The following is a 24,502-nucleotide window of genomic DNA, read 5'->3' on the forward strand; positions in this document are numbered from 1 at the left end:
GGTTTGCAGGTCCTTTACACACTGTCATCCTCCTCCAGAGCCTCCCCCGTGCTTTGCAACCGTTATCACGTTTTTTCCTAACAAGGAAAGTCTAGTATTTTTTCTGAATGGCATTATAGCAACCTAGTGTAATTGCACAATTCCGCTATACCACAGTGCCACTTAGTGGTTGTGTATTGGAACAACCTCCCCCAAGCATGTGTAAAGGAGCTGACTTTAATCGCGCAAAGAATCCAGAAGCAGAAGCCTCAGCAAAGGTGCAGAATAAAAAGTCTCATGTAGAACTGTCCCGAATTACTTGAAGGACCACCTTCACCCATATCATCCTGCCTGTACTTTAAGATCTACAAGAGAGGCCCTTCTGATTTGCCCACCTGTGAGAGCAGTTAGGTTGTGAGAGGGCCTTCTCTGCAGTGGCCCCATGTCAGGAATGCCCCTGCTGCCTTCTGAAATCCTCCAGTAGCCAGAATCAACACGCAGACAAAAGGGCTCCTTTCCAATGCTTTATTTCCATTCAACTTAATGAAGCTTACAGATGCTAATTGCCTGAGACTAAGTGGAAATACAAAGGAGCAGCCTACCAGGGGAATCTAAGAGTAGGATGTCAGTTGGTCTCTGTTTGGAGAAAAGCGTGGCAAGTCTCTGAACTTAAGGAGTAGGAGGGGAGAGTCCCCCCCTATCCCGTGGGGCCTTGGGGTGCAGCTGTTGTCATCACACCAGTCAGGCTGAGCGCCTCCTCTCAGTGCCCGCAACCTCTCATTTGTCTCTGTGCCTGCGTCTCGCATCTAGAAACTCAAGTTGTTCCTCCCTCTCCATGCCAGGGTCACTGTTGCTCCCAGGAATGTGAGGGGGGGGGCTATCCCTCCAGCTGCGCCTCTGAAAAGCGAGCGGGTTCCTCTCCCATGGATTGTATCTCTTCCTCAGAATCAGAGCTGCTTTGGGATTCTATGGGCTCAGATCCAACCCTGACACCCCACACCTCTGGAATACGTTGCCATCAGGGGTCCGCCATCGTCCATCCCTGCAAGCTTTTAAGAAGGCCTTGAAAGCATTATTTTACTCTGGCCTTCTCCTAATATGATTGCTGTTTTTATTACTGGTTTTGTTGCTGGTTTTATTTATTGTGGGGTTTTGTTGCTGTTTTTATTGTGTTTTGTGTGTGTGTTTATTGCTTTTATTTATTCATTCATTCAATTTATAACCTGCCTATATACAAATACTCTAGGGGGCATTCAAAGTTAAAAACAATTTAACAAAAAATCCAACAATAAAAACAACGCAGCATAAATACAGTATCTAACAGTCAACACAGAGGAACGAGAGTTCTAAAAAGGGAAGGCCTGCCAGAATAATATTGTATTGGTTTGACATGTTTTATTATTGTATGCCACCTTGGGAAGGCTTCTGCTCTGAAAGGCGGCCAAGAAATATTTTAAATGAAATAAATACATGAAAGAAAGAAAGAAAGAAAGAAAGAAAGAAAGAAAGAAAGAAAGAAAGAAAGACAGGCTAAACTTCTCTCTCCTCTCTCAGGCTTCCTGTTCTGTTGATGTGGTGGACAGCCATGGACGGACAGCGCTGCACCATGCAGGTTAGCTCTGTGTGCATCTGCAACTCCCTGAAGCAAGTTGTTGCACTGAGCAGGCAACGGTTGGCCCAAGAGGTTCTGCACCATGAAGTGGAGCCTCCATGGTGCTTCTCTGCCGCCCCTAGGGACAACCCTGGAAACACTTGCTGGGGTTCAGTCCTGCATAGACCTGGAAACTGAGGCCTCCTCAGACCTGGATAGCTGCACGTCAGTCTCCTGGGGAGGAGGGGGAAGCGCATGCAAGCCCCTGCCTAGATTAAGGCCTGGCTGAAAGCCAGCAAAGGGCGGAGCTTCCAGCTCCATCTGAACCGCGGCGCTGATGAAGCAACAACTCCCTTCGAACTCCCGGTGCCAATGCAAAACCTTCCTGCATTGTGAAAACGGACAGGCGCCAATTTCTGGCTTCGCATCCCTCCCTACAGTCACTTCACCATGCTACAAGGCAGGTCCGGCCTTGCGGGCAGGATAAACGGCAACCCAGAGAGGCAATGTGTGCCTCATGCTAGAAGTTGCATGGGGCTCCTAGGCAGAAGTGACGCTGGTCACACAATTAGCGAGTGTGCGAATCGTTGTTTATTTTTAAGTGTAAATAGCAGGCACAAGGTGCGTGTGTGTGAGCTAAATCAGGGCCCTGGCGCAGAAGAAAGCTTCTGTCCCTCCTCTCCATCTCCCACTGTGGTCCTCGTCCAGATTTATACGTTTCCATTGGTGCAAAGGGCAGTCTTGTAATGCACACCGCCAGGGCGGGCCGCCCAGTCTCGGTCGGACTACAGCCAGGATTAAAGCCCCAAACTGCCCTATGCAGCAGGACCCACACACTTGCTATTTACTCTGAAAAAAGGCAATTCATGCAATCGCTAATTGCCTGGATGATTACTGGCAGTGAGAGCTTTAAACTAAAATATGCTGGTAGTCTGGGATTTGGGTCCAAGCTCTGGCCTTTGCTTCTGCCCCTTTTGCCTTTGGCTCTGCCCACCACTGGGATGCGGCCCCTGAGAGCATCTCTGAAATTTGGCCCTTGGGCTGAAAGAAGTTTGACACCCCTGCTCTATCATAATACGAGATTAGATGCTTTCTCCTCCTTTTTCAGCTGTCAACGGATGTATCTCTTGTTTGGAAATCCTTTGCGATTTCAAGGCTGCCTTAAACACAAAGGATCAGGTAAGCTCCCCTGCCTCCCCACCATTCATGATAGATTCCCATTTCTCGATAGGTGGCTGACACCTTTGAGTCTATTTTTCTCACTACCAAATCAAAGCCCTCATTAAGTGGGGCTATGTTTACACCATGATTCCCTGGGACCTCTGAAAAGCAACCAAAAGGGATCTTATGGACAAGATTCCGCTTTCTCGCCATCCCCGTTTCCACTTAGAACTAGGTTTCTAGCCCTTATGGTTTGTAGAAGGTTGAAAACATCTGGTGCAATGTGCACAAGGTACTGACATACTCCATCCCACAGCCAGAGAAGGGAATAAATGGTGCAAAGTAATACAAAATAAAGAAGCAAACAGAATAATTCAAAATAAGATCAATCAGGACATTTTTCTTACATAGAGAGGTAAGAAATTCTGCTTTTTGGAGGATGGGGGCACAGTTTCTGTTATCTAGATGTAGAAGTTCTTTGTTTTCTTTAAACCCACAGTATGCACAACTCTGCTATTAAGTGAATGTTGCAGCCAGGGTAGCTTTTTGTATAGACACAATGGATTCCTACAGGGTCCTTGCCTGTGACCTTGGACCCTATGAGTTTCTTTATAAGAACATCAGAAGAGCCGTGCTGGATGAGACCCAAGGCCTAGCCAAACAGCATTTTGTTTGGTCAGTGACCAGCTACAAACCCCAATGGGAAACCCAGAAGCAGGACATAACTGCAACAGCGGCTTCTCATGCGTGTTCCCCACTATACTGTCTCTGATCCTTGAGGTAATATATAGCCATCCTGATGAACAGCCATGGATAGCATGATCCGCCATGATTTGTCTCATCTGCTTTTAAAACCGGTCAAGTTGGTGGCCATCTCCACATCTTGCGGCAGCGAATTCCATACTTTAACGATGCACTATGAAAAGATGTGCATAGTTTTATCTGCCCTGAGTCTCCCACTATTCAGCTTCATTGAATGATCCCGGGTTCTAGTATTACGTCTCCCTCTCCACTTTCTCCACTCCAGGCATAGTTTTATACACCTCTATCATTTCCTGCCTTACTCATATTTTTTCTAAACTAAAAAGCTCCACATGTTGTAAACTTTCCTCATAGAGGAGTTTTTACAGCCCCTTGATCTTTTTGATTGCCTTTTTTTTTTTTTTGCACCTTTCCCAGTTCTACAATATCCTTTTTAAGCTGCGGCAACCAGAACCTTACACAGTTTATTCTAGTGTGGTCATACCATAGACTTGTATAAAGGCATTACAATATTCACGGTTTTATTTTTGATCCCTTTCCGAATGATCCCTAGCATGGAATTTTTCTTTTTCACAGCTGCCACACACTGAAGTGTGTGCATTTAGTTTCAGCAAAACAAAGTGTGTGTGTGTGTGTGTGTGTGTGTGTGTATCTACCTATAAACATAAATATGAGAAAACAGAAAAATAATCATGCAAAAGTTTAATGGATAGTAGTACTGTAATGGATGCTGGCCAGCCATCTTTTGTTGATAGCAAATAGTCCAGGATGAATAGTTGATGTTCCACCATTGGGAGCCAATAGTCTCCTGAAAGCTGGGAATCGCTCTCCAGGTTTTGGAATGGAACACCCATCTGAGCTAGAGAAGCTGACAGCCTTTAGCTACTAGGAAAGGGCAGAGAAGCAGTTTAGAGTCATCTGGAGGAGTCTGCATTTTTACTTTTAGACAAGGGGTTTGGAGTTTCCAGCTGGAAGTAGTTAAGACTGGGGTGCAGTCTTGGCAGCAGTGAACAAGGCAGAAACTGCACAATACACTCTCTGGGAAGCTGTCGGAGCCTCAGTTTCCTCCATTTGTATATTTGTAAATAAAGCAAATGTGACAAAAACACCATAAGGCTTATTTACTCCTTCATCGAAACCCAGTTGTGCTGCCCTGGAACTTCTCGTTGTTTGGGGAAGGGTGGCAGGCCTTTAATGCGATGTGCAACAATATGAATATAAAATCGAGATGTGGGGGAGCGTGTGTGGAATTTCAGATCCCGAGATCTGATAAATCCGTTCTAATAGTTCTGTGTGGGGTACAAAATGGCGACCAAAGATCCTACTTTTGCCAGCTCTAATTTGGCCGGGCTTCCAATTTTTCAAAGCTTCCAGAGCGTTTTGACCTTTTCAGGAGTTTCCCTTTGGGCCATTGTTGAGAGAGACAGAGAGAGGGAAAGGGAGAACTCTTGCATGGCTAGAATTGACCGGGCTGTGCCTTCCATTCTTTCGATGACTCCCTTGCCTCAGCAGGATGGGGCGACGCCCATGATGCTAGCGGCCAAGATGAGCCATTCTGAGCTTTGCCGTTACCTGCTACACCGTGGAGGTGCTGTCAACGCCAGGGACCAACGGGGCCGGTGAGAACCTTTTCCATGAGGAAGCTGGAAGGGGTTATAGGGGGCTGTGTGCCACCTCTCCATCTACCCCTTTCCCTCTTCAAATTCCCCGTCTCACCCAGTGCTACAAACAAACAACTTTTCAAGCTGCTTTTCCATCCATTCTGGCGAGCAGGAGACTGTGAGACTCCCATGTTGTTGCAGCCTGACCCCTTTTAGAGACAAAGCCTCAGTCAGTAGGGAGGTGTGGCCAGCCAGCCAAAACAGACAACCCTGTCTGGCCTCCAGACCCACTTGGAGCCTTTCCACCCCACCAATTAACCTGGGGGATTTGTTTTTTCTTTTAGTTTGCGATGAGGCGGGCTCCTTATGGCCCTCCAGATATTTTGGCCTGGCAAATCTTTGGCTCTAGGAATTACCCAGTGGATATTTTAGAACATAAAGATTGCCTTGCTGGATTGAACCAATGTTTCATCTGATCTAGTATACTGTTTCTGATGGTGGACAGTGGAATGCTGCAGGGAAGCCTATGTGCAGCGCATGTTGGCAAGAGCCTTTCTCTTTTTCTTGTCCCCCCGGATATTGATATTCAATGGTATACTGCCTCTGAATATGGATATTGGATACAGAGCAGGAACTCCAGTGAAGATCAAAGCACATGAGTGGGTTTGTAGAGGGAGGAGGTGGTCCTTAATGCAGTCTTGTCTATAAGACCACAAAAGTTGACTGCCTGCAAAAATGTTCACTAGCCTGCTGGGGTCTGGCAGAGGCTGTGGGTTCTGTTGATGCCCTGTGCCATAGCCTGAGTTACAGGGTTCTGCTATTGTCTGACCTTGAACAGACGTCTGAATAGTTCAGGTGGAAGCCATACAGGAGTACGGTGGCAGCACCATGAAAAGCTCCAAGCGGGGCTAGAGGCCAGACATGGTTGTGTCTGTATGTTGCGCCAACAAGGAACAGAGCAAAACTGAGCCTTAAATAAGAGTGTGGCCGCATTTAGGCTGGTTGGCACCGCCTCCCTACTGATTGAGGCTTTGTCTCTTAAAGGGGCCAGGCTGCAACAACATGGGAGTGGCTATGGCATGCTAGTTTTTCCCATGGTCTGAGTCCTCAGAGTCTGAGGAAGGCAATACGACCTCCTCTGGATACAGGGGAGCCACTCCTGGGCTCTTTCTGGGGAACTGGTCCCAGGGTGGTGGCAGCCTTATGATGCCTTTGGGTGCTGAGGGGGGGATTGCCCTCCTTCACAGCCTGCTTGGTTTCTATGCTGGGCATGGAGGAGAGATGGAGCACTCCGTCCCAGCTCCGCCAACCTGCTGACTTGCCCGACTGCAATTCTTGCTCACCTATGGTGACTAAGCGAATGCTTCCATGCGAGTCTTCTCCCGTCCCCCCTTGCCCTACGCTGGAAGACCCCAATTGATTCAGTATTACCGACGATGACATCATTCCTATTTATTTCATCAACATTTTCGCCCCTTGGTCCAAAGCCATCTCTCTGAATGTAACTGGACCTGTCTTTGCTTCAGAACAGCCCTGATGGTGGCCTGCGAGAACGGCAGCGTGGAGACGGTGGAGGTTCTCATCCACGGTGGGGCGCGGGTTGGCCTCATCGACGCCACGGGCCACGATGCGGCGCACTATGGGGCGGCCACTGGCAACGCCCTCATCCAGCACTACCTGCAGGACGCTGTCCAACGACACTCTTGGGCCAGTGGTAAGGCACACCCACCCACCCCTCTGAACTATGGTGGCCCAAAAGCTGACGGAGAAGGAGAGGCCACCCTCATCATCCAAAGTTTCCTGAGGAATTGAAGCACGGTCCCTCACACAGGGATGAAGGAAGGGATGGGCAGCAAGAAACTTAGTATCACACCTGTGGTATTAGCAGGATCGGAGCCTCCCTTGACTTGGATGGTGGGGACAGGACTCCTAGCCTCACAGGGACAAATTAGACATCTGTTGGCAGACCTGTGGCATTCCTGCCTATTTACCAGTGTGAATGCCTTTTGTGTAAGACCTTCCCCACAGCGGGCAACGCCTCCCACCACACACACAGGAGCGCTGCCACCAGGACCTTTACTTCCAGGTCCAACACCTTTACTTCTCGAGAAGTGAGCATTTTATGCTCGGCATTTTATTCTGACCTGGATTATTCTCTAGGTCAGAATAAAATTTGGAGACCCTCAGCAAGCTTGACCATCACATGCTATACTATCCCTAGTTTACAAACCTTTGGGGGCACATTTCTAGTCATGCAATATGGGGCGGGGGGGGGGAGCTCAGGGTGGCAAAATGTCTTAGGGTCCTCAGCCCCCAAACAATTGGGTGCAGTGACAGCTCCAGGTTTTTATGGGCCCTGGGGCAAGACACCCTCAACGGGCCCCCTCCTTCAAGGAGTCTCCCTTCTCGCCACCATTGCCCCCAGCTGCCTAGATCCTGATCCTCTTTCTTACCCACTTGCTTGCTCGGCAGGGAGAGCGCCAGGGAGCAAGGAGGCCGCGGCCTCTCCTGCTCCTCCTTCTCCCCGCCAGCGTTGTCTGGGCCGGAGCGAGAGGCAGGCGAACAAGCAGGATGCAGTGGTGGAAAGGAGGAGCAACTTCAGGAGGGAGTCTTGTCAGTGGGCCCCTGCTGGGGAGTGGGCCCCCAGCAGGTGCCCGACCATGCCTGCGCCCCACGCTGACCCCAATAGGGTGGTTCCTCAACAACCTAATTTAATCTGGTCTTGTTTTCTCTCTCTCTCCCTCCCCATCTTTTTCTCCCTTTCGCAGAAGAGGAATCAACCGAACTATCTTCGCAGGTAGTTTTTTCAGCCCACGATCACAGGCCATGTTCTTGTTTGGTGCAAGAGGCTGGGGGGGGCGTCTCTTCATCCTTGCCTTCGCTTAGATTTTCTTCTTCTTCTTTCCCCCCCTACAGGCATCCTCCCCCCGGCAGTCTCTGTCCAAGGGGAAGAACAACAGCCCAAGGAAGAGGAAGGCCCCACCACCACCTCCAAGCACCCCCAACCAGGTAGGAGGATTTGAATAGATGCCCAGATGATGAGCTGGGGTCGGGGGGGAACCCAAGCACTTCTCTTGCATCCTTTCATCAGCAAGTGTACATCGGAGGAGGCCTTGCTGGTTGTCTGCAGTTTGCCATCTGGCAGAAACCTGGAAGCAGGCCTTCTCTGTGGTGGCCCCTTCCTTGTGAAGTGTCCTCCCCCTGGTATTTGGGAGGCCCTAACTGAGGCATGTTTTAGACACCTGTGACATGTTTTAACCATCTACTGTGCTGCCCTGTGAGTCTGCATATTAGTTGTTGTGCTTTTAGCTTTGGTTTTAAACATTTTAACTGTTTATGATGTATTTTAATTTGTGATCTTGTAAACCACTTAGAGATATTTTTAGGTATGATAAGTGATATATAAATAAATAGATTAAATAAATACATACATTTAGGACAGAGATGTAGATAATAGGGTACTGTGTGTGTGTGTGTGTGGGTTTGTGTGTGTCCTGCCCCCCGACAGCCGAAGGTGGCTCTGAAAGAAGAATGGCTGTTTGGGGTGTGGACACAGTGTGTTCTAATAGACAGACGCTAGTATTTTTTGCTCATGCAGGATTGACCTGTTGAACGGGCTACCATGAAAGATGAAGATGGGCTGGGCACTGAACTCTGTTGCTTGAAGTAGGGATAGGGGAGAAATTTGTTCACTTTACATTTTAATGCAAACTTCCCCAATTTTGCACTTTTGAACCACTATGCAAACTGAAACACAATTATCCTTTGCAATTCGCACCCCTGTGAATTTCACAATAGAGGTTTCCAATCAAAGAATGCCTACACAGATGCACATATTAGGGAAAATAACATTCCAAAATGCATTATGTTAAGGAAAATACTTGCAAAAATGTGTATATTAGGCCAAAAAATAAACGTCTGAAAGTTTGGGACAAACCAGACGTAATAGTGGAGAAATTCTCAAAAGTCTGAGGGGGGCCAAAGTTAAGACTGGAAAAATTGAAAAATAGAGAAAAACGTGAGTTGACAGATTCATGCATCCCTGCTTGCAAGAGGCCAAGGATGCAATCCTGTGCACGTTTAAACAGAAAACAGTCCTACAACTCCCAGCATTCCCCAGGTAGGATTTCTGTGTGGATTAAATTAAATTAAATTAAATAAGTCACAAGCATGTGGAGAATGAACTTGACCTAAAAACCCAACGATCTCAGCAAGACCAACGGACCCATCCATTCCTAGTCTAGATAGACTTTGGCCTGATCCATTAGGACTCTTTTTATATTCAGCTTTTCTCCCTGAGAAAACGGATTTGCCAGGTTGTTTTTTTCCTGTATTGGTTTAAGAACCTACACAACTTGTTTAATCACAGGTGACCGTGAAGAACCATGCTGGATTAGATCAAAGGCTTATCAAGTCCAGGATCCTGTTAAACACAGTAGACTTTCATGCACTGTTGACTTCCAGCAGTTAATGTTCAAAGGTATAGTGCCTTTGAAACTGGAGGATCCTTTTTACTGTCATGGCTAAATAGTGTCCCAGAATTCTGTGGGTTAGCCTGACTGCCCTTCTTCTGCTCTGAAGCCATTTTGAGCGGAAGAGGAACTGTGGAAATGGTGCAACGTTTCACCATGGAGTGACCACACACTCCACACAAATACCTCCACCCCTCCAGGAACTGCACAGGGAGATATCTTTTGATTTCCCTCACTGGAGGGAGGTGTCAGTGCTGTTGTGACATTGTCAGCTGCTGGCCTGCCAGTCTCCACCCTCACCTCAGACCTGTCTGCACACGAAGCATCTCTTCTTGCTAAGGGAAGGAGCAAAAACCACCATGCATCATTGGCACAACAACCAGCACAGTGACTGTATTTATTTATTTATTGATTGATTGATTGCATTTATATCCTGCCTTTCTTCCTCTTGCAAGGAACGCAAGGTGGCTTACATGTTCCTCCTCCTCTCCATTTTGTCCTCACAACGATAACCCTGTGAGGCAGGTTGGGCTGAGAGTCAGTGACAGGTCCCAAAGTCGCCCAGTGAGCTCTGTGGCCAAGTGGGGACTAGAACCTGGATCTTCCAGCTCCCAGTCCAGCGCTCTAACCACTACACTACACTGGCTGTCAAGAAACACAACACTTCCCAATGGCCAGAGCAGCCAGACCATTGAATCAACTGCCTAGGGAGGTAGCAGGCTGTCTGTTGCTGGAGGTATTCAAGCAGACCAGACCAAACAGGAAATGTATCCCATCCCCAAACCAAGACACAATAAGACAACTGCAATGAGTAAACTGGTGAAGATGAATAATATCCCAAAAGTCTGATAACATTACGTTATCTATACAGGCTACAAATGCACAGTCATTAAGCAATAGAAGAGGGCAAAATCAAGTTGTACGATCATTCAATACCAGAAATAACTGAATGGGTTTCATGGGTCTTCTTCAGTGGTCTAGAATACAAAAAGGTATATGAAAGATATCTGGAAAGACTGTTATGGTTTTAATTGCCGTGAAGTGCCTGGAGAGCTTCCACTGTTAGGCTGTATAAAAATGGAGTGAATAGATGGATGGATGGATGGATGGATGGATGGATGGATGAAATGCATATGTGGGGACTCTCCCCTCTCTAGGCTGCATTTCTTGCAAGCCTGCTTAATATAATGCATGGCCAGCCACAACTGCGAGTTAATTTCTGCTTGGTGCCTGCTGTCGTATCCAAGCATGTCTCCCACCCGCTGGAACACAGTACGTCTTCTGTGGAACGGAGCAATCGGGTCATCATGGTCAAGCCTGCTAGGACCCATCAGCACCCTGTTCCAGCTGACGTGGTGAGGACCCTTGCACTGGAGGTAGGGCGGGACAGGTGCGTGTGGGGCGGAAACAAGCCCCTCGTCACGTAAGCCTGGATTTCTATTCCTAGGAGGACCGGGAAGCCTATGAAGAGATTGTCCGGCTGCGACAAGAGAGGGCGCAGTTTCTGCAGAAGATCCGGAGCTTGGAGCAACAACAGGAGAAGTGGAAGCAAGAGGTGAGGGGGCAATGCTTCTCCCTGCTCCCTGCCCACAACGCTGCTGGCTGCACCCATAGCAGGTCCACAATAGCAGTGGCGGCTGGTGACCATGATGTCAGTGGGGCAGTGAATCCACCTTGGGTTTCTGTCAGAACCAACCAGGACTCTGAAGGAGTTATGCAAGGTGCTGAACCCTAGTGCCAAATAGGCTCAGCACCTTGGATCGTGCCTTCAGAGTTCTGGCTAGTTCTGCTGTGGTTTGGTCTTGGTCAGGGGACAAATATCCACTGCCTCATAGAGATGCTCAGAATGAACATATCTCCAAGGGTTCCTTCCTGGAGATCCCCCAGAATCTGTGTTTTCTGCCAGCTGGGGAGCAAATGAATTAATCGGGAAGGAGAGAGAGAAAATCTTGGAGGCATAAACAGAGTGCCTCTGAACATTCACATGCAGTCCCCGCAAAGGGTGGATTGGTCAAGGCGTTTGCAGTTGAGAAGGTTTTGCTTCCATGCGAGCATGAACTTCCGCCCACCTTCGATACTTCTCATTTTAGAAATGAAACCCTGACATGAAGTTTCTACAGTTTCTATAGGACACTTCTCCAGGAGAGGTGACTGGAAAGAGGACCTTCTTCGTTGTGGGACCCTGCCTGTGGGAATTTGCTTCCCGAGGAAGCTTGCCCAGTTCTTACTTTTTAATTCTTTAATCTCTTTTCCGCACCAGGCCAGGGGGCATTGCTAGGCACTTAGCAGATTCAGGGCCCCAACCCATGGGTCACAATCTACATAATATTTGCCTATGTCGATTTATATCTACATAGGCAAATTGAGAAATAATTACTAGGATTTATTTACATTTCACGGGAGGCAAAGCCAGCAAGTTCATTTCTCATCCAGATCACCTCAGATAAAATAAGTTCTTCAATTAATTTGTCCCCTGACCAAGATCATACTGAATTCAGTGGGAAAATGTTTTCCTAAGTTTAATGACCATGCAGGAGAAGGGTTTTTGAGGGGCACAGGGGTGACGGGAGGGGGGGGATGTTGCAGCACGTCCCTTCAAAATCGGCCCCTGTATGGCAATTAAGCTAAGAAAAAAACATTTTTATTGGCACCAATGGATACTCAGGGCTCTGGGGAATAGATTTGCTGTCCCTGCTGCAAGGCAAATACCTTTTATATTTTCTGGACTTTTTCCCTCAGAAGGACTTTTTATCATGGATTTCTACGGCTGCTTTTATCTGCTGTTGTGATGTTTGCTTGTACTTTCCTGTCTATTTTAATGTTTGCAAACTGCCCCCAAAATTGTGTAGGCAGTATAATTGCGAAGGGAGGTCTAAAAACCTGATAAGTAAATACATACGTAGTGTTAATTTTCTCAGTCGGCATTAATCCATATCTGTGACTTCTGTTTGGGCTAGAATACAAGTCAGTCTTCTAAACTTTCATAATAGATATTATCTTTGCATTTTCATGTTTGGCTTTCCCTTACATTCTCTGAGGAGAGTAACTGCATTACAGACACTTGCTACAAGCCTTGGTTGTCAACTGACTAAGATCCAGTCGATGTCCAGATCTCAGTTAAGGCTTTTCGGGTTTGGAAAAGTCTTCTGACTGATGGTACTCATTCGTTATTCTAGCTTTTCTCAATTGTATCCATGCATCAAGTCCGAGCATCAGTTATTTGGATCTTATTTCTTTATGTAGTAATGCTTTTACAGAATTAAGATTTAACGTTACGCCCCCTGCTTTCTTAGAAGGCTGTTATAAGAAAACACCATTGGAACAGCATCTTTTGCAAAACTTGCTGAGGACATGGTTCATTATGTTCCCCCAATATCTTTATAAGGATCCCCATGAAAAATGTTGTCTGAGTTTAGGATCGGGAAAATTTTTCTTACACCAAGCGAATGTGGATGTTTTCTGTGGTTTGATCGTGGAAATTTTGTTACTTTGCATGTTTCTTTATTTGTGCTGGTGACCAGGAAATTGAGAGCTAAATTCGTCACTCAGCTCTGAATGTTCGATCGGTTTTTGATATGGCTTGTAGCTAAACAATATGATTATTACTACCATAGTCAGCATTAACCATGCGCACCCTTTATTCTTTTCTTTTTGTCTCTGTTAGCAACTGGAGTTGGAGGATGGCGCCCTGCATACCCTGGAGAAACAGGTGAGTCCCATCCTGGAACTAGAGGGCGTGAAACAAATTTTGGGGGCATTTGAGGGGGGATTAAAAACAACAAAAGCTAGATAAACTGGTGATCTGTCCTGCTATAAAGCAGCTTTCTAGGTCCCTTTTAAAATCAGCTGTTTATTTAGACCAATGAGGACTGGCAACTTACTTTAGTTTTAGGAGAAAGTCCATAGCTCAGTAGTGACGCACACGCGTTGCAAGCAAAAGGTCCCAGGTTCAGTCTCCAGCACTTGAGCCAGATACATCGATGGCTTGACTCAGGAGAAGGCAGCTTCCTGTTCCTATTCAAATTGGCCCTTTATTCAGAACCAGGAGGACTAGAATCTTACTTGATTTTAGGGGAAGGGCTATAGCTCAGTGGTAGAGTATATGTTTTGCATGCAGAAGATGCTAGATTCAGGTTTTTTCTACATGAGGCTTTTAACCCACACCTTTACTGAGGCTTTTGCTTCTGGATTTTTTGCAGAATTAAGCTTTGCTCCTTTACACTTTTTTTTTCTGGAGTTTTTCTTTCTCTTCATTTCTGTATGTTCCCTTATACAACTGCTATGTGATATAGCAGAATTGCACAATTACACTAGGTTTCTATAACGCCATTCAGAAAAGTAATTTGGGGTATTTCTATATGTGGCTTTTATCCTGCACATTAACCGAGGTTTCTGCTTCCAGATTCTTTGTAGGATTAAGTTCAGTTCCTTTACATGTGCTTTCTTTCGAGGGGTTTTCTTTCCTTGCCTTTCTATATGTCTCATCATACAGCCACAAGATGGCGCTGTGGTATAGCAGAATTGCACAGATACATGAGACTCTCATTCCGCTATTTCTAAATAATAGCAGACTTTCCTCATTAGGAAAACCCTCGCAATAATGGTTGCAAAGCATGGGAGAAGCCCTGGAGGAGGATGACATCATGGAAAGGACCTGCAAACTACCAAGACTGAGCAATCACGAGCACACAATAAAAGCCTTGTGAAGGCTCTATATCTCCAGGGAGGGCTAGGAAAGTCCCCTGCCTGAAACCCAAGAGCGCTACTGTCCGTTGGTGTAGAGAATTCTGAGCTACATAGACCGATGGTCTGACAGGGTGGGGAAAGCTACCGTACATATTGGCACCAGACTATGGCCTGTAGCCAGGATTAAACTCCATCTCCCCCCGCCCTCTCTCACACCAAAGTAATTATCACTACATAGCTGAATAGGCGAGTGGTCTGGTTCGATTAAAGTGCCATTTTCTCTGATCCACCAGATCAAAGACCTTCAGAAGCAGCTGGCGGAGAAAGAAAACCTTGGCAAGGAGCTGGAGGTGCTACGGAACCGCCTGTCATCCATCGAGGTACTGGAGGTGTGTTTGGGTGTGGGAGCGTTGAGGCTCCTCTGAGCCGAGTCTGAAACCTACAGTCTCGGTCAGGCTGACTAGTCGGCCAAGAATCGGCAGCTTGATGGGCCCAGGTGGGACCCTGTTGGTTTTGCAAGGACCCCGGATGACAGCTGTGATTCTGACACAGAGGAGGAGGAATCCGTTGGTTTAGGAAGAGCCACGGGGCAAACCAGGGAAGGTCTGAACCCAGATCCTGGGTGAGCCTGAGCAAAAGGCCCTTGAACTGGGAGTGCCAGAGGCAGCTAGAGGAACCTTTTCATCAGGGGCCTCATGCTTCTTGCCGCCTGCACAGGCAACGCCCAAGGAGGGAGCTGGCAGAGGGGTGGTGGAGTGGTCTCCCCGTTAAGGCTGTCCCCGTTTCCAGAAGAGGGCAGAGGTTTGACTCGAGGGATTGCTTTTCTTCCACTTGCCAACTGCGGAATGTCAGTCTGAGTTGGCTTTCCTCATGAGTGATACAATTTCTAACTATTGCAATAGGTGGGCATTTTACCGGGCACCGAGAAGTGCGAGTCTTATTAAGCAACCGGGAACATCCCCCCCGCCGCCAAATAGACTGCTACCCCTGAGCTTAGACCCTCAGAGACTGCAAACCTTGAGCCAAATTCCATTGAGGGGGACAGCATCCTCACCCCAAGACCCTCATGCTCTACTGATCCCCAGGTTTTGGAGCGTTCTTGGGGAAGATCCCCTCCATGGGCCCCCTCCCTTGGCGAGTCTCCCTTCTCACTGCCATCGTCACCAGCTGCCCTTCTCCTCCTCCTCTTCCTTTTCTTTGCTCCTGCTTGCTTGCTTGCCAGGCAGAGCGCCAGGGAGCAAGTGGGCTCTGGCCTCTCCTGTTCCTCCTTCTCACCACCACCGTTGCCTGGGCTGCAGCGAGAGGCAGGTGAAGGGGTAGGTCGCAATGGTGATGAGGAGCAGCAGCTCTTGTCAGTGGCCCCTGCTAGGGTGTGGGCCCTTGGCAAATGCCCAACTATGCCTGCCCTTGGTGCCAGAACCTCAGAGGGGTGTCTGCCCCAAGAGGGATTTTAAGCAGGCCTCCGTTGAGCTCCAGACTTCATTGGAGCAAGTGGTCTGTTTGGAGCTATCCAAGGTCTTGCCATTTGACTGCCGAATCGAACTCCCTTCCAACATTTGTCACGCCCTGTGGGCTCCTGCTTGTGGTCAGAAGATGAAAGGCGGCCCACCACAGTGCCAGACCCAAAATCTGTTGAGCTGGCAGCTGCTGCCCCATCCTCTGGCCAGGAGCATAGCAAAGGCACTGCAGCAAAGTGCTCCTGTCCTGGCTAGCTACGCCAGTGAGACCCCTGAGACCTTGCGCAGGTACAGTGCTGCTTGGTTTGCGCAGCCCCGTTCCCTTGCATGGTAGGGCGTTCCGGCACATCGTTAGGGCATCAGTGTCGGGAGGTCGCCCTTGCCGCGTTCTGAGATCCTCAGGAAGCCAGAATCAACACACAGACAAGAGGGCTCTTTTCCAAGGGCTTTATCCCCATTCAGCCTAATGATGCTTACAGATGCTAATTGCTTGATCCTACGAGCGAGACTTAAGAGAGCTGCCTACTTGCGGGTTCTAACCTGAGGAATCAGTTGATCTCCATTTGGAGGGGAAGGCAGGAAACATCTGTACTTATGGGCTAGGAGGAGAGAGTCCACCCTTTTCCCATGGGGCATCTGGGTGCCGCTGTTGCCATCGCGCCAAGTGGGCTGTGTGCCTCCTCTCAGCGCCCGCCATCTCCCGTTTGATGCTGCACCAGTGCCTAGCGTCAAGAAACTGCTATTGCGCCTCCCTCTCCCTGCCAGGGACACTATCACTCTCAGGAATGTGTACCAGGAGGGGCTCTCCCCCTGGCTGTGCCTCTGAACAGCGCATGGGTTCCTCTCCCATGGTTTCTATCTCTTCCTCAGAATCAGAACTCCTTTGGGGCTCTCTGGGCTCTGATCCAACCCTGACAATCAGCTCCCTTGTGAAAAGAGCAAGAGCTGGAGGCTTGTGGTGTCATCCCTGTGGTGATATATCTGAAAAAATATCCAAGCTGAATAGATAAAAAACATGCAGCCATGTAGTGCTGGCCCCGTAACAGCTAGTTCAGCGTTCAGCACCTGAACATTCAGCGTTCAACACCTGAACTTCTGATGTTCTGCACCTGAAGGTTCTCCATTCAGCACCTGAATGTTCAACATTCTGTCTTCCACATGTGAACATTCAACGTTCAAGATGTGCCCGATGTTCAACACGTGGACATTCAACACTTGAATGTTCAACACCATCCCTGGATAAACACATGCATAAACACACCTCCACCACTTCTTTAGTCTTCTCCCCAAAACACTGTCCTTTCGCAGGATGAACAAAAACCATCATAGAGCCCTAGAGTTGGAAGGGGCTATTTAGGCCATCAAGTCCAACCCCCAGCTCAGTGCAAGAATCCAGTTTAAAGCATCCCTGACTGATGGCAGTCAAGTCTCTGCTTGTCCTTTTCATCACAAAGCCTGCAAGTCAGTGTAGCTTTGGATGTCCCGACCACAGCTCCCTGTTTGAGGCCCCAGTCCCATCCCTGAGCTTGTCTCCTTTCTCTCTCTTCCTGTCCTTCCCACATGCAGAATGAGAAGGAGAACACCAGCTATGACATCGAAACGCTGCACGATGAAGAGGGAGACCTGCTAGAATTTCCAGGTAGGGGTCGCCCTGCAACCTTTCACCCCTTGCGCTTATTAAACCCAGCACGGGCAAAACCCCTTCATTCAGTTCATTATGCTGTGTACCCCATAGGCAGGGGTGGGGGACTGTGGGGCTTATCAGAGTCCAACAGCATCTCGGGGGGGGGGGGGCTACCATTCCCCAGCCAGATTTGTGGGGGTGTCTTTCAGTGGAATAATGATGGGGGGTTGGATTTTTCCAGCCACAAGTCCCCCATACAAAGTGAAGGTTAATCCACTTCAGTTGCCCCCCCAAAAAACTTTCTTCCAGCTCAAACCCAGCACTTGGTTGTACTCAAAAGACTCTGGCTTCTCCACTTTTCATGCAGATGCCTTATACTTCTTAAATGCCTAAAAAACTCCAATAAAGTTTATCACACAAAAAGAAGACCTGAGTTAGACATGGCAGGAACATCTGGATTTGCTGCTTCCCTTTGGTGGTGGTGGAAGTGGTGAAGGCACGGAGACGCTGGCGCCCAATCACAGCCGTGCTAAAATCCTGGATGGCTCCATGGATTTCTATGCGGAGCACCCATTTCTTCTCCAGGGAGGAAAAAACCCACACACGTCTCTTGAAACTGCAAACTGGTTCTGTGTATTAGTCTAGTTAGAAGTTTTTCATTTCCCTTTTCCAGCTGACAGTCAATTTTCCATAGCTATTCAACATGCACGGTTCTCATTGTGCTGCTCCTCCCCCGCTTGTGTTCTTAAGATTTTTGTGTACTCCTTCAGACATGGGGACCCCCAAGCATGCTGATATCTCCCTCTTGTTTCTCAGTAGCCGCATTTTGGCTACATAGCCATTGACACTCAGCACCAGAGTTTGCTATTAGAGGGAATGATTACAAGTTAAAAGTTGTTTTTAGTTATATGATGTTTGTATATATTGTCTGTGTGCTTTTATGTAAATGGCTTTTAAACTTTGTCTATTGTATTTTAATGTTTTAACTTCTGTAAACTGTCCAGAAAGCTTTGGCCATGGGGCAGCTGTAATAAATGATGATGATGTCTATGCTTTTTTCTACCTGTATCCCTCTTCCTGTCTTCCCCTAAAATCCATGCATTTCCTTCCAGTCTTAGCACCTGTGTTTCCCTCCTCAGTTTCAGTTTCTGGCTGCTCCCTCGAATGCTGCCAGAAGAACCTTAAAGAGACAGGAGCACATAAGCAACAACAACACATTGCTGTACAACCTGGGCTTTGAACTTCAAAGCAACTTTGAACTTTGAACTTCAAAGCAACTTCAACACACTACTCTACAACCTGGGCTTTGAACTTCACTTCAGAATGAGTTGATCATTCTCTCTCTAATAGAAGGAGGAGGCTGACTGCTCTCCCCTTTAGGTTTTCTCTCTCCTTTCGCTAATCTTAATCTGGTTCTCTAAGTATCTTCATTATGCGGTTTCCTTCTTTAGGGGCTGAGCTTCTGCTATCCAAAAAGAGTCTGAGCGTCTCTACTGAGGAGCTCCTGGCCACCCTGCAAGACCAAGTACAGTCTCTGACCCAGAAGAACAAAGAGCTGATGGAGAAAATACAGGTAAACAGGAAGACCACAGCTCCATCCATCCCTTCCAAGCCTCTGGGCATCGAAAAATCTGTTTAGCTACTGTGGCTAATTGTGGTTCAGGTCAGCCAACCAACATTCTGTGGCAACTTTTGGTGGTGTTGTGCACTCCGTCAAGGGGTGAGAAATTCCAGTGGGCAGCACAAAGTGAATTTGGTTTCCTTTGGCTCATAGAACACTGGGGACATCTTTGTAATTTCTGCTTTATTTACAAATAAACAAGTAGCGTTTAAGAGGAGACAGATATGCTACTTAGGTAGCTAACACAGGTGCTAATCCTGTGGTGTTTGGGATTAATTGCCCTCCCCCACCTTTACCGATATTTAGCTAATTCCAGCTAAACACACATACACACACATATGGAAATATAATACATTCTATAAACAGTATAACGTTAAAACAAAAGGCAAGCATCTACAGTATCTAATATTACTATAAGGTATCATTCTAAACAGGTAGCCAGTATGGTATTAAACATCTGAGAAAGAAGAAGCAAAAGAATTAAACAGTTTGTCAAAAACTGGTAAACTTCACCTCTTGGTCAGACTATAACAAGGAAAAGCATTTATATCTGTCAATATCCAATTTGTATCGAGCCCTCATAAAGACAACAAAAGGGTGCCAGACATGGGAAGGACAAGCAATCTTTTGTCTACCATCTCTGAAATGGACATATTCAGTTAGCTTAGCGATCTCTGCAACCTTCCAAACTTTACACGACCATTCTTTCAGCGTGGGGATAACATTGCTCCTCCAGATCTAAACGTTCATTTCTCTCTCTCTCTCTCTCTCTCTCTCTCATTCAGACTGTTTCTCTGCCCTTGCACCCCATCTAGCTGGGGGGTGTAACCCCCCAAATTCTAAGAGGTATCACGTCCCAAAAGTGGGAAACAGATTCCCACCTATCAGAAGACTCCTTTCCTCAGCCCGTAAAAACGCATTTTGCAAACGTAAGGAAAATGCATGTTTGGATAACATGTATATGTGTGCAGAATTCAGCATTTCACCTGCCAAATTTGGGTTGCCTCGATCAGGCATAGCTCTTGCTATTTCCTCCTCCCTCCAAGACTCTATTCCTTTCCCCCCACACCTCTTTAGCTCACTTTTGACCAGCTAGGCTCCCACAGCAGCCCTTATGTGACACTCACATCCTCCATGGGAGGCATGTTTTGATGGTGCCCATAGCAGTTTCTTAAATTCCCAAATGTGCCCACTGGCAGTGGAGGCTGGAGGCTCCGATTTCAGTGGGGCTGTGAATCCATTTTGGGTTTAGTCGGAACCACCCAGAACTCTAAAGGAGCTGTCCAAGATGCTGGGCCTATTTTGAGGATAGGGTTCAGCAGTTTGGATGGCTCCTTTAGGGTTCTGGCTGCTTCTGACTAAAACCCAGAATGGATTCACAGCCCCACTGAAATTGGAGGCACCACCCTCCACTGCCCAGGGCTCCAAAAAGGTTTGGGACCCCTGGCCTACACTGATTCACAGTGGGTCTCCAGGGTATCAGGCAAAGAGCCTGCAGGATCCTATCATCTGCTACATGATCTGTTAAACTGGAGCCACCAGGGATGGAACTCAAGACATTTATGCATGTGAAACGATTGAGCTTCCTTCCCCAGTCCTTCTCCAGCTTTCTCTGGCTCCTCTTTCCCCTCTTGAAACGGACTTTCCATTTTCTGCAGATCTTGGAGAATTATGAGAAGGATGAGAGCGATGCTGACATTTCTGGGGACTTCATCCCCATCATCCTGTACGACTCGCTCAGGTCGGAGTTTGATCGGCTGAAGGAGCAGCACGCCGAGGCTCAGGAGGTCTTGAGGGCTCTCGAAGGTGCCGGGACAGTCGAAACCTCTTGTAAACTCATCCCGGCCAAGGCTTACGAGCAGCTGAAGGCCGATTATGAGAAGCAAATTGGAGCCCTGAAAGAAGCCCTGGAGAAGATCAGCTCCCCAGCCAATGGGAGCGGTGGAGACCAAGAGTCGGACAGCAATTCTGGTCTGGGGATGGAAGAAAAGAGCCACATGGACAAGGAGGCGAGGGGAGGCGAGGCTGAAGAGCTGGCCACGCAGCTGAGTGTGACCCAGGAGAAATACCAGGCGGCCTTGGCTGAGGTGAAGCTCCTGCAAGAACAGATTGAGCTGGGCATCCTCTCTGTGGAGGACAAGGAGGTCATGGAGAGCTCCAGAAGTGAACTTGAGACGGTGAGAGCTGTTCTGCACCAGGCTCAGGAAGACCTCAAGGAGCGAGATCGGAAGGTGAAGGATTTGGAGGGGCAGCTCAGGGCCCAGGAGGAGACAGCCACGCAAGGCTGCTCTGCTGAGGAGTGCAAGGAGAGGAAGGCCTCCCTCGGCATCTCCTTGGACGAAGCCTCCAGGGAGAAGGAGGCCCTGCTGGTGAGGTGCACCTCTGCTGAGGCAGAGGTGAGGAAACTGAGGGAATCCATGCAGGAGAAAAGCCGTGAGATAGAGAAGGCTGAAGGAAGCGCTTCAGAGAGCCAGAGCCTCCAGGAGGAGGCCGGTGAGTTGCGGAGGCAGCTGGAGGCTGTGACGGGGCAGCGTGAGGAAGCAAAGGCCCAAGTGGAAGAGCTCCAAGAAGGGTGCAAGAAACTGGAGGAGGAGCTGCAAGCCATGGAGGAGAGGCTGGTTTCCCAGTACGTCTCCAGGCCGGAGCATGAAGACACAGTGGGGAAACTGAGGGCCTCCCTTTTGGAAGCGGAGAAGGGGCTCTCAGAGCTGAAGGAGAAGCACAGTTCCACCCAAAAGGAGCTGGCAGAACTGCAGAAGGCAGCGGAGAGATACCGACGGGAGTCGGTGCCCCTGGCAGAGCATGCCCGCACCAAGGAGGCCCTTGAGGGCACCTTGTGGGAGCTGAAGGCCAAAACTAAGTTGCTGGAGCAGGAGCTCAAGGCTAAAGTCCAGGAGGCCTCGGGCCTTCAGGAGGAGCTGGCCGAGGTCCGTCGGGGCGCGGTGTCCCAGGAGGTGCATGAGCAGCTGCGGGCAAGCCTGCAGGGCGAAGTCGACATGCTGAACGGGAAGCTGAGTGAGCTGGGGCGCAAGCATGAGCGCACCTGCACCGAGGTCTTCCAGGTGCAGCGCGAGGCCCTCTTCATGAAGAGCGAGAAGCACGCAGCTGAGGCTCAGGTGGTGGCGGTGGAGAAGCAGCTGCGGAGCCTGCGGGCCGAGTCGGAGCGGATCCAGGAGCTGCACAGCCACATCGAGGCCTCGGCCAAGCTGGTCAAGGAAAAGGACAAGAAGGTGAGTGCTGGGACTTGGGGTGGGGGGCAAAGAGGGCCAAAAATCGGAGGTGCCAGCTGCCGCTACGGTGTCCGTCGCTGGGAAGTCGGTTCTTGTTTGGCTTGGTGCAGCTCTGTGGCATGTACGACTCTATTTCTGTCTGTGATTCGAGCTGCGGGCTGTTCCCCAAAATCTGGGAACGTTTTTGCACATTTGCGGGGGAGGCTCCACAATGCGGCAGTGATTTGCATAAATTCGGCTGTAATTTGCGTGATTTGCACAGATTAATTTGGAATTTGTGCAAATTGCTCAGGAATTTGTGCAAATTGCAGAATCTCTCCCCCCGCCCCGGAAGTGCAAAATTCCTGGACAATCCACAAAGTGGCCTGCCTTGTTGCAAATCGAGCCGGGTGCCACACTGGAACCAAAACAAAGTCCAGGGGGCTGAGCCTAGGAAAACACATCAAACTCCACCTCCAAATGGATTTTGCTGGCATCACTGGTTGGTACCAGCTGGGGGCAGGATCAGGTGTTTGAGGCCCAGGATCTGTTTAGACGGTCCTGCTTCCAGTCACTGTGTGTTGTCATCTTCATGGGCTGTTCTCTGCTGCATATGTAGTCTTACAGTGTCCAGAGAGGTAGCTGTGTTAGCTTGTTGCAGCAACACAGCATCCTGTGGCATTTTAAAGCAGAGATGCTGAACCTCTTTCAGCCCAAGAAGGGGTGGGGACATTCCCACAGGCTTGTAATGAGCTAAACGGGGTGGGGATGTAAAAGGCACAGATGGGCCAACTAGGCTGGTTGGATTTGGCGTATGGGCTGCCAGCTGTCGACTACTGGAATGGAAGGTGAACTTTTTTCTTTCTAAGGCTCAAAGGCTGTCGCTGATTATCCTGAAGTGGGGATACCAGGTGGGTATTTTGTTGAGTTGACTGCCCATGGTGCCTTCTCTGCCCTTTCCCACTCTGCAGATCACAGAACTCTCGAAAGAGGTCTTCAAGTTGAAAGAAGCTCTAAACGACCTTTCTGAGCTCTCCAGCAAGGCCTCCCCCAAGGCCTCCTCCCCACAGAAAGCGGAGGCCTGTCAGGAAGTAGCCAGCCTCCAGGGGAAAATCCAAGATTTGGAGCAGCAGTTGGTTGTGAGTATCTTGCTGGGGGGCGGGGAGAGGAGAGGGCTGGGGTCAGGGGAGATGAAAGCAGATGACACCCATAAGGCAGAAAGGTAAGAACTGGGGATCCACTCTGGACCAGCGTTCTGGTTCCTCCCTGCTGTGGCTGTCCCTGGGAAATGAACAAGCAGTGGAGGAAGGCAAAAGCCTTGACTGAAGTGTCATAGTTGCTGTCAGGAGCGATTCTGAGCACAGGGAGATAGTTAGCAGCTCAGATTCAGAACAGCTGCAGCCAGAACTGGGGGAGGTTTTTTCACAGGCCAGGCCAGATATGGGCAGGCGTGCTTCTCAGGTTACCAACTCCCAGATGGCCAGGCACGAAGCTTCGTCCTTATCCCCCTGTGTGAGAAGCAGCAAGCAGGAGCAGAGCAGAGATGTTGCATTGCTGAGCAAACGTTTCGTCCATGAAACTGGTAGTAGCCCCAGAGTCCACCAGCACCATGACTGTTGTTGACAGACCTCCACACATCTGTTCCAACACAAAAGCCATCACAGATATTGACTGTCACCGCGTCTCGTGACATGGAGCTACATGGGCTGATGCAAAGGTGGGCAACCTCCGGGCCCAGGGGGCAAAGCCAGCCCTCCTGGGGTCTCATTCCGGCCGCCCAGGGTTCCTCAAATGGCCATGCCCCTTTCCCCTGCCACACCCCTTTCCCCTGGCCATGCCCCTTTCCCTGGCCACGCCCCTTTCCCCCAATCACTGATCATTTGATGGCCTCCCAGCTTTTGTGCATTGTCCTCCACTCTAAAGGGTGAAAATGCCTCTCCTTAGTTACTGGCAGGACAAGCTTTAAAACTACAATATGCTGGTATTTTGGGCCCCACCCCTTTTTACTTTGGCCATGCCTCCTTTGCCTTCAGCTCCACCCCCCACTGGAATGCAGCTCCTGAGAGCTTCTCCAGAATTGAATTCAGCCCCCAGGCTGAAAGACGTCCCCACGCCTGGGCTAACGGCATGCCGTGGGAAGAAATACTACCTTGTGTCCATCCTGAACCTGCTGAAATCCAATGTATTGTGTCTGTCATGAACATAATAGGTCTCTGAAAGCAATCTTGCGGCAGTGTTGAGAAGCCATGGGTTGAATCCTTGCAAATGACGTCGTTGCGGAGTGCGTGTGTGTGGGTGTATGGTGGCCTAGAGACATGGGCTCTGTAATTAATCCAGGT

At 48.8% G+C, this 24,502-nt stretch overlaps 1 protein-coding gene across 2 annotated transcripts in view; it reads left to right on the forward strand.

Moving 5' to 3' along the window:
* ANKRD24 (ankyrin repeat domain 24) overlaps window positions 1-24,502 on the forward strand; it is a 41,723-nt gene that overhangs the window by 12,665 nt on the left and 4,556 nt on the right. The window contains exons 5-18 of one of the 2 annotated variants that reach the window (XM_084825422.1): window positions 1,534-1,591; window positions 2,679-2,749; window positions 5,006-5,112; window positions 6,621-6,808; window positions 7,863-7,891; window positions 8,011-8,103; window positions 10,814-10,921; window positions 11,014-11,121; window positions 13,231-13,275; window positions 14,546-14,641; window positions 17,276-17,348; window positions 18,785-18,906; window positions 20,613-22,184; window positions 23,135-23,302. In XM_084825422.1, the coding sequence (XP_084681548.1) occupies window positions 1,534-1,591; window positions 2,679-2,749; window positions 5,006-5,112; window positions 6,621-6,808; window positions 7,863-7,891; window positions 8,011-8,103; window positions 10,814-10,921; window positions 11,014-11,121; window positions 13,231-13,275; window positions 14,546-14,641; window positions 17,276-17,348; window positions 18,785-18,906; window positions 20,613-22,184; window positions 23,135-23,302 (2,838 nt within the window). The remainder of the gene's footprint in view (window positions 1-1,533; window positions 1,592-2,678; window positions 2,750-5,005; window positions 5,113-6,620; window positions 6,809-7,862; window positions 7,892-8,010; window positions 8,104-10,813; window positions 10,922-11,013; window positions 11,122-13,230; window positions 13,276-14,545; window positions 14,642-17,275; window positions 17,349-18,784; window positions 18,907-20,612; window positions 22,185-23,134; window positions 23,303-24,502) is intronic. The other variant, XM_084825420.1, reaches the window with a different exon arrangement.

Source organism: Heloderma suspectum, chromosome Z, assembly GCF_057233095.1.
Source record: "Heloderma suspectum isolate Gila_16-S chromosome Z, 16-S_ref, whole genome shotgun sequence".
NCBI classification, from domain to species: Eukaryota; Metazoa; Chordata; class Lepidosauria; order Squamata; family Helodermatidae; genus Heloderma; species Heloderma suspectum.